The sequence below is a fragment of the Physcomitrium patens genome, chromosome 22 (genome assembly GCF_059467195.1).
Source record: "Physcomitrium patens ecotype Gransden chromosome 22, ASM5946719v1, whole genome shotgun sequence".
Taxonomy (NCBI): domain Eukaryota; kingdom Viridiplantae; phylum Streptophyta; class Bryopsida; order Funariales; family Funariaceae; genus Physcomitrium; species Physcomitrium patens.
In genome coordinates this window covers 6,715,461-6,726,222 of record NC_143431.1, presented here as the reverse complement: position 1 = coordinate 6,726,222, position 10,762 = coordinate 6,715,461, and the positions used below count along the sequence as shown (strand labels likewise).

General features: G+C 33.9%; 1 protein-coding gene across 1 annotated transcript; it reads right to left on the bottom strand.

The window, feature by feature from the left end:
• Positions 1-430: 430 nt before the first annotated feature.
• LOC112274848 (heparanase-like protein 3) lies at positions 431-3,803 on the bottom strand. Its single transcript, XM_024504658.3, has 7 exons — positions 3,371-3,803; positions 2,519-2,555; positions 2,222-2,411; positions 1,726-2,120; positions 1,408-1,597; positions 1,158-1,283; positions 431-1,056 (listed from the first exon to the last, which is right to left on the bottom strand). The coding sequence occupies exons 1-7, from the start codon at positions 3,665-3,667 to the stop codon at positions 591-593; spliced, it is 1,701 nt and encodes a 566-aa protein (XP_024360426.1). The 5' UTR covers positions 3,668-3,803; the 3' UTR covers positions 431-590.
• Positions 3,804-10,762: the final 6,959 nt, after the last annotated feature.

The window sequence follows — 10,762 nt, the reverse complement described above, 5'->3', positions numbered from 1 at the left end:
GGGCCTTTGACTGACTGGGACACTCTCGTTGTCCGCCTTTTTGTTTTGTTAATGGTTTGATGAAGAAACAGGACAACACTTCCCTATTGCCGCTGCCACTCTTCTCTACTCCCCCGTCCCTCCCTCCCTCATTCTCTCTCATTCCCTCCTCCTTCTGTCCTAATTTCCACTGGATTTTTTCCTCTGATGGATAGATCTGTTTGTGTCAGGAGTGATGCTAGGGGATGCCAATTATTGAGTTTAGGTCGCTTAGGTTGTCAGGTGTCCCAGTGAGTATTGATGCATGTTTTTTCTAGGAGCTAGTGAGGGTATCATTGATATGGGTCTGGTCGTCTCTTTTGTTGCATCTTGTTTTGCTGTGTCAATGACTGCAATTCAGATTCAATTCAGCGGTGTGGTTCTGTTTTTCATGCATGTGTTCCTAGTTGCATTTATTGAATGTCAGTTTACTTTTCCTGAATCAACTTTATTGTTTCAATGAATACATCTCAATGAGAGATCAATGAATAATTCAAAAGCTTTAAACTTGGTTTGTTTTTTAGGAGCTGTATTGTTACGAATGGCAGTGCTAGGATATGAATGATATTTAACTATGTGTAAATACATACGGGAACTTGTGCATCTGGCAACGCCACAAAAGCGATGGAGAACGCTCGTATTGAAACAGGGGAAATGTTCTCCGTCACCACGGGATCCAGGTTCGGTAGGTCTCCAAGGGGGGTCAACTCCAGAGGCGTTCCGTTAAGCAAAGATGTCTGGCTGTGAGGGTCGCCGTTTGAAGCAGACAAGTGGTATTCATGTCTAAGTGTTACCTTGGACTTGTTGGGGATAAGCCCAGACATCTTATTTTTAGACGATACTGGTTCACCCACGAAAGGCGATTTGATATCAACCACAACGCTCAGCGTTGCATTTGAAAGATTGATCAGGAGAACGGTAAGTCCTCCAGTTTTGCTTCCTGCTTGGCAATGTGTATACGATCTTAATTGTGGATATGCGTCCTTGAGTTTTGTGGCTAAGACGATTCTCCCCATTAATCTCTTCCATAGGATGGCACTGCATTGAATAGTACTTCACATCTTTAGATACACGTTCACATTTTCTGATGCTAAGAATTTCAGAGAAGTCATGTAGTGATGGACAACCTGGGACCTCACCTGTACAAATCTGGATTTGGTCTAAAGGTGGTGGAGTTGAGCAGTCCGTAGTTGCCGCCTATAAGTGTCTGGCGACAGTACGCTTTGGTGTTGAATGTTGCGGCCAATCCTAATTGATCCAAGTACCTACATAGAAAGATCTCGTGTTATTGGCGTGCTTAAATTCTTTTTGGAAGTGTTGTGCGATTGAGTTATAATTCTTTTCATTTGTAAATATCTGATTTGAAAAATGTGGAAGAGGGTTGCTGACCAGAAGCTGTTAACAAAAGCATTGCTGACGAGATTCTTGCCGCTATTGTAAGCTCCACCTGCTTCTCCCACCCAGGCAGTTGCCCACGGTCCATATGTTTGGATTAACCTCTGGACTGCGCGGTAGTTGTCAAGGTCGTTGTCTAAGATAGTATAGTTGAGTATCTTCTCCACTAAATCAAGACTGTTCCCTGCGTTTTGGGGAAATGAAAAAAGAAGGAAAGAGATAACATCAGCACTATGATAGCAATTTGCAAACCAACTCGAATTGAGTGATCACAAGCCAGCATAAATGAGGGTTAGCATGTAAGTGTTCGACCTGGTCCAAGGTTGTATATATGGCGACTGATACCGTCGAGGACACCGGGGCCGGATTCATTGAGAAACGTGATATACCAGTCGTACTCATTGCCTGCAACGTTTCCGGTTGAATCAGGAGCCACTAGCAATGGCTGTTGCGAATGACCTTTGTAGAGGGTGGTTATGATAGAGCGCAGTTGTTTGACGTCCTGTGCGTATTGCTTTGCAGGAATACTTGTCACCACATGATTCATAGTCAGCTCATTACCAAGCTCCCAAGCCTCCACAAAGATGCCGTGGTCCACAGTAAATTTGATGAAATCGTGTGCGTTGGAAGGATCCCAAGGACCCCACACACCGTCCGCTGATCGATTGCGGTTGTAAAGAGCATTCAGTCCAAACGCGGGCAGAGTGCTGCAAAAAAAAACTCCATGGATTTAGTTCTCAATCGCTGGCATTGTTGTCTACAACAGCATCCGATACTCTAGGGTCAGAAAAGATCAAAGTTCTCGTACCCTGTTCTCGCAAACAAGTTGGTGAGCGCAATCCACCGTTCCATGGACAAGCATCCGCCCCGATAATCCGAGATAAACGAGTCGTCTTTCACCAAGGGCAGACATGGTTGCGCTAGACTACCCAACTTTGTGTCGTAGACAATCTGGTCTTGCACTGTTCCTCCAAGCCGAAGTCTCAGAGGAGATAACGCTGCATGATTTCAGATATAATCAGATTTAAAGTTACGGTGTGGTTAGCGAAACTCGTGATTGCGAGGGAAACTCAGAGTTGACAGGTGAGGCAGAGTATCGACGTACCTACGAGAGACTTCTCCAGCAACGAATTGGAGAGATCCTATACACACCCAATGAGAAGCACGTCAGTACTTGACTCCACAACAACCAGACAGCAACGATCCCAGCTCATCTTCACCGCTGTCACAATCTGTCAATCGACAAACATAAATTCTGTACATCTAATGGTCATTGACGTGGACGCCACATGGACCTGTCATTAATAATGCACATGAGCAGGACCACTCCCAATTGAGTGTTGGTCGAACCACTGTGCATTCATCACCGCTCCAAGATCAGTGTCCCTTTTTGCTGTTCTCCACGCCAAACTTGTGGGCAAACCCGATTCACGACAGTTAGAGAACAGTGGCACACACACAATGCGGTTACCTCACTCGAGTTACACACACAGTGTCGATTACCTCACTCGAGTCCATCACCGATAAGAATGTGTGTTGCTATCCTGACCATATCTTCCACTAACAATCAGATTCGTACTCTCCGTGACAATCGAAAGAATCACTGTAATTGACAATGAAAAATGCTGTTGCAGCTGTGTTTCGATTGCAGCAGAAGTGCATAGCTAGAGAGACTCCCTGCAAGTTATTGTCATGTTCAGGAAACCATGTCCGCGTCTGTGGCAGTTCCTGTTGTGGAGCAAAAGTCTCGGAGAATTCCGACGAATTCGATATTGTGCCGACAACTAGGGCAACACAGATGAGAACTCTTCCCCTAGACTGCCAGTCAGTAGGCTACCTGCAGAATCTGAAGCAAAACCAAGACGACTCTACCAAAAACATGGAATGTTAGACGGTCTGTGGACCCGAAGGAAGTTGTAGGCAGACAAGACTGGCTCAGTGTGCTCCGAAAACTCACGATGTAGAGGATGGAGGCATGGTCCCATGAGCAGCTTCCATAGTTGCATCTGTCCTGTGGGTACCAGTCCAGCGTCGCGCACAGATATGTAGTGTCTGTAGTGGCCATGACAGATCTCCCGTCCACTTCAACTTGGAGATGTAAACCATCTTCATGGCTGTCCTGAGTTGCGGTTGAATTCATCACCTCACACAAACATGTTTGTGGCAGCGTAGACAGAGTACTCACAGCAGACAGAGATGTGAGCAAACACAACAGGAAGGCGTGGAGGATCGGATCCATTGCTCCTGGACCCATGGGTGCCCGTACTCGGATACTGCAACTATATGCCAGTGATATATAAAAATAAAAAGGGGAGGGAGGGGTGTCGGGGTGGGATTGGAGGTAGGGGGAAAGGAGATCAATGACCCTTCCTGCACCGCAGAGCGTTGTTGAAAGGCTTCAATTGCAACATGAGAGTGTGTTCGTGGGATCAGCAGTCACCTACCGAGCTGGCTGATACATCCAAATTGCAATTGATGCGAAGTGCTCCAGTGTGATGCTTACACATTATATGTCATGATCTATGATTGAGCTGTACACCACATGCTCCTGGAGTGACGTGAAGGATCACTGGAGTTGTCTGCAGATCCCTGCCAAAGTAAGGAAGCCAAAAAAGAAAGAAAGATAGAAATGCACAAAAAAAACAAAAAATACAAAAATACAAAAATAAAATAAAAAAACAGTACACAATTTCTCCATGTAGGATTCTTCACAGTGTGCTGCACCAGCACGGGTGCATTTCCTACCTCCTCAGCGCTCCAGTTGCAGCAACCCCGAGAGCTCGGCAGCATTCATTCATCAGGATGCAAGAGCTACTGTCAAGTGGGTGCCGATGCTTCAATGTGGCGTTCACTCATTTTGAACATGTGCTAATTTTCGGTGGTCTTCCTCATAAATTTAGCATTTCGCTTCTAGTTAACAGGATACCCATGGAGGACACTAGCAAAGCTTCCGAGCTTGTGTTTTCACCACACCTTGCATATATATCTCCGTGGAATGATGCTCAGTGTGGGTTACCTGCTTTGACTCATTGGGAAGCAAGTCAAAGCAGCATAACCTCGAAGATTGTGCTCTATTTTGGGCGAAAGCTTCACCTGGTTCAACGTTGAAGATATCACGCAGCAAAACCTGGAGAATTGACACGCACAAACTGAGAATTGAGCTATTTGTGCATGATTCTGTGATCAAAGTTTCCCTACTACTTTTGGAAGTTTGAATCCCATGTAATTCTAAGAATTACCCTTTTTTTTTTACCATCTCTTGGTGGAGATTAATTTTGATCCTTGATACTCTTTCAGTTATGATGCCCCAGCGCTGTAATATGTGATTTCCATCAACTGATGCAGAGCTTTAAGAATCGGTGTTTGTGCAATGTGATGTTAGTGCACGTATTTTGTAAACATAATTTCACATGGAAGGGAGTTTTTTCTTGATTCTATTTTTTTTTTTGATGCAACCAGGTGTCTTGCACATAATGAATTTTCACAAAGGAATAGTGGGTATCAAATGTACCTTTTAAAAACACATTGATTTTCATATTACACAATCACATACATCAAAACTATCAATGTACAGGGTAATACTAAGGTTTAGTGCTTGATATGATAAATAATAAATAGAAGCATGATTTTAGATTTGATGTTATGTGTTTGTTTGGTAATTGAAATTGAATTATAAAATGTTCTTGTAAGATTAAGGATCAAAATGTTCAAGTTAAAACTGGTTCAATAAAACTATCATTCATAGTATTAAATTATGTAACATAACAGTTTGTAGTTTATATTAATTTATGAATAAAATCACATTTTCATTCTTTTATATTAACAAGGTGATTATCTTGTAAAACTGCATTTCATTGTATGATAATAATGATTAAATTTTCTGAAAATTTTACTCATAGGAATTTAGATCATACGGTTGGAAGGAAAAATGTATAAATAAGTATGTAGAAAAAAGTTTAAGTTGCAAACAATAATAGAGTTTGTAAAGCAGGTCAACAAAAACATGAGAACCTTCTTTCAAACGATTATTCTAACTTACAAAACAAATAAGCGACAGTGACATTTTTTTTTCTCTTTCCACTAAAGTATCCCTTATTGAAAATTCAAAATTTTTAAAATCGTGAATATATATATATATATATATATATATATATAAAAGTAAAAGTAAACAAATAAACCTTGCATTTGTAAAAGATGGTCATAACCATATCAATAATTTCACGTTGATAACAGATAATCATATGTCCATTCTCAAACCCTATTTTTAATATGGTCACTGAATTATCTGTGTGTATGTGTGTGTCTATATATATATATATATATATAAATATTCATTTATATTTTGGATCTTGCTGGTCTACAATACAAGTTTTGCATTGCTTCCCTTTCACAGCTTTGAGCCAACACATGCACACACACCCTTAAACAAACATTTCTACACTTTTGCTTCAAGCAAAATGCACAAAACCTGCACCTCCAAGTTCCACTCCACAGGGGGGGGGTAAGTAAATTAATAACCACAACAAGAACAAAACAAATCTTGCTCCAAATGGGTGATGTAGAGAACACACAAAACAAAACAAACATTAAAGCTCTGTGAAACCCAAACATTCTTCCTCATTTGCACACACTCATACACACGTGCTCTCCTTCATTCTAAGCCCATTGTGTACCCCAGAATCCATCCCCGCCTACTCTTTCTTACAGCTGACAATCACCCAAGCCTTTTCCTACAAAAATACACACACACACACACACAAATATATATATATATATATATATATATATATCTATACAAGTATATACATACATACATATACATTCACACAGAAATTAATTGAAAAAGAGCTCTGCCAAGTAGTTTGCTATAGATTGTGAGGGGGAGGGAGTGATGGTTTTGGAGCACGGGGGGCAGGGGATAATGTGAGGGAAACAGGGGGTTGTATTCCCTATTCCTGTCAACAAAGGGGAACTGGATATTGTACACATCTGAGAGACATGGTGGTTCAGCCAGAATCATCTGCATCCAACTCACAGACAGCTGAAACAACAACAATGGGAAGCAGACACACAGAAAGCAGAGATACATAAATCATTTCATTCCTTGTTCAATCAATTTCCAGATATAATAGATTTCATATACATTTATACACACACACACACATGTATATATATATATATATATATATATGAATTTTGCTGATGCAGCAGTTTTCTTTTTGTCTTTTGGGGATCATTTGTGTGATGCAGACTCACGCCATTGGCTTACCCATATTTGTTGGTGAGGGTTGCATCTTTCTCGCACTGAGCTTTCTCCACACCATCTTTTAGAGTAATGTCCACATTTGCCTTTTTCATAGGGAGAGTGTATTTTCATTAATTTTATTTTGTTTTTTCAATTTATTTTTGATGGAAAACATGCCCATGATTGTGCTTTTGTTTTGAAGGATTAGAGGGGGTGTTTTAGCACATTCACCCATCATAATACTTGACATTAGAGGTATGATTTGGAGTAGGTTGGTGCTTAGAGAGGGGAGATGTGAAGGTGCTTTTGAATTTGATGTTTGTGTTGTGTAAAGATCTCTTGTGGATTTGCAATGGGTTTGGAAAAGATGGTGAGATGCATGAAGAGGACACACAAGACTAAACCCAGAATTATGATCAAAATATCTAAATTAAGTTTTGTTTAAAAAAAGTGATAGAAAGAGGGGAAAAAGTAAAAATAATAATAATAATAATAATAATCAATAGGACTTTTAGTACAAATAACTTCAAAGTAAATTTGTCAAAAAAGCGGTTTATCTTTGATAAATAAATATCTTGGAGAGGTTTTTAGTTCTAACAAGACAACAATGTTTGCAAATAATTCATAGATTAATAATGATAATGCATATAGAAATGAAACTCAATGAATCATGTGTTGTTTCTATCCTTGTTCATTTAATTCCATGTGGCACAACATTCTAAATTATTTAAAGCATATTATTTTGGTTAGACCTATTTTTAATATATATATTCTAATAATAGATATAATACATGACTTGAGCATATTTTGCTATCTAAAATTTCTTTTAAAATAATAAAGTATCTTATTAGCAATCAAAGTAGTTGATAAATTGTTTTTTGAATTTAAAAAGAAAATGGTAATTTAATTTTAAAAACTAATATAAAATTAAAAAATTAAAAATATTTTATTTTATCATATTAAATCTAAAAATAATATTTTTACAAAAATATGATCATTTGTTTTTAAAAATAAATTAAAAATTTATTAAATTGACCTAGGTGTTTACTAAATCAACCCATCTATTCTAATCTTCATCCAAAAAGTCTCCATTGTTGAATCTGCATTTGTTGAAAACCAATAAAAAAAAAAAAAAAAAAAAAAAAAAACGGTTGCATTTCTAACCAGTGATGATGGGTGGGTTGATTTAGTAAATGCTTGGGCTGATTTTTTTAAAAAATTAAAATTAATATTAAAAAGATCAAACTATAATTTATAAATTATATTTTAATTTTTTATGTATAATTTTGAAAATAATTTTAATTAATTGTAGAATCTCCAAGAATTATAAAGATTTTTGGTGCAACAAATATATGACTTAAGAAAATTAATCTTTAAAAGATTTATTCGTTTAGATTTTTTTATAATTTTTTATTTGTAGTAATGGTTATTTTTAACTAACCAATATAAAGGGCCTTAAATCACCTCCAAATTAGTATTGTTAAGCAGGTTAGACAATACATAATAAATCATAGTATAAACAATGTAATTATGAATCATACAAAATAGTCTATTAATTTAAGAATAAATAAATAAATAATAACTGTAAAAAAAAATCTATGTCTAAAATATGCATATGAATATGTATGTATGCATATATATATATATATATATATGTACATTCTTAAACAAGTCAAACTCTATGTAATTGCCAAAATCTTAATATAACATAAATACTATACACAATTATATAAATTATACATGTGGTACATTTTTGAAATTTTAAAAATATGATACTTAAAGTGTTATTGATTTTGTATGATTTTTAATCAATGAATCAACTTTACAAAAAACAATTATAGAATAGTTATAAATGTTATATTTGTTTTACTATTATAATTATAATATATTATAAAAACAGTAATTTTTTATTACATATAATTAACAAAAAATATTTATCCATTAATACATATACAACTTGAATACATATTCAATATTAATATAAAATAGCTAATAGATATGGATTTCCGAATTATATATATATATATATATATATATATATATATAAAATCAAAAGTTTGATTAAAATCTAAAATGAATATTGTCTGAATTTTATTTGAAAAAACATAATAGGCTTTACATCCATATTTTTTAATGTATTCTTTAAAAACTTATTAACTCTTTGAGACAAATGCATATATATATATATATATATATATATATGTTGAATAGAATAGAACAATTACTATAGCAATAGGCGAAGTTTTATGTGTCAATAAGAACAACAAATTTTATCTTCAATTATCTTCAATTATATTTTTGTATCATTTTATGAGATTTAAAGCTTTCTCTTGTAAGACAAACTTGTATTTTTCCATCATTTTATACATATTATACTTGCTTTGTTTAAAGAATTTCTTGAGCATTTTCTTAAATTCTTTCACTTTCTTTGGCACCCAAAACTTCTGTCATTTTGTCTATTTTTAACTTCTTTACATTTTTTTACATAAAATAGTATAATTCATGTTTTTGGCACTAAATTTGAGGATTTAATATCATATAAAAAATCAATAATTCGAATATTAATCAAGTTTAGGTTCTTAAAGACTTCAACAAAGTCATATAAACAAACATACTTTTTAAAATAACAAGTACCTCCTGTTATTTGGGTTGGATAACTTGGTCAAACTTTTCTGTTTAATTTGAATTATAGCTTACGAAAAAAATAAAATGCAGCTCATAAATAAATATATTAACAACTTGCGGTATCCTCAATCACTTTTGATTTTTTAAAAAACTCTTATTGCAGCTCATAATGATTCTTATCAATATTTAATTTTAATTTAATTTTTTAAAACTTATACATGATTTTTTAATAGGATACTATAGAATTGTTTTTTTTTTTTTGTTTTTTTGTTTTTGTTTTTTTTAACATATTAGAAGAGTTGAATTCTTGAAAGAAGTGTATATGACAAGCTTGACAGAATCTTAGTCATGCAAGAGATAACTAATTCAACTAAGAAATCTAAACAAGTCTTTATATCATGGTACTTGACTTTTTCAAAACGTGTATAAGAGTTTTTTTAATTCCTTTTTATTGTAAAATATAAAATATTATTTTTAAGTTAAAAATATTAATAAAATTTATTATTTACTCGAGATTTTTATTTATTTATTAATGGAGCTCAAACATCTTACTTTCTTATATAAATAGGTTTAAGACAAGGTTATCTTTGATACCATACTTATTATTTAGAGTATTAGAGGTCCTTAATGCTACACTCTAAGGAATGTTGACAAACAAAAGTACTAAAGAAGTAAAAATTGTAGGGATTGATGGACAATAATTAGTAAGTTTATATGTTGATGCTTTTACTTATACTATTCTAAGAAATAGATAATCAATCACCTATAAGTTTAACATCCTTCACAAATTTATTTTGGTTTCAGAACTAGAGATTAATCAGAATAAATCTTTATCCTATTTGCAAAATAAACAATTACACTAAGATATAAGATTTGGATGGAGTTGGAGTAGAGAAAATAAAGTTAATAAATGATTAGATATTCAGTTTAGGATTTCAATTGCAACTAAATATTTTAACCAATTACTCATTAATAATACTAAATAAATAAGTATTAGAATTCCACCAAACTAATCACATAGGATATACTGCAGTTATAAATAATAAACCAACATCTTTTATTTTTTACTTCATTACATTGTTTTAGACTAGATCATCCAAAACTACTAAAAATATTAAATAAATAATTTATGGAATATATAAACTTGATATAATAATTTAATTTTATAAATATTCTATTGTATTATTGAAAAAAATATTTAGAAATTAAATATATATATATATATATATATATATACAGAAAAATAATAAGAATACTACAAAAATTATGTCAAATCTTAATTATGCTAAAAAGCCACAGAATTATTTAACTTATAAAAAAGTTGATATGATTAAATATGACATTAAATTTTTTTTTTGTTTTTTTTATTTCCTTTTATTTGCAAGACTAAAGACTTGTTCTCAATGTTTTAGCAATTTTCATTTTTTTCTTTTTAAAAATACTCAAATATATATTAATAAAAAATTTAAATAACTCTTG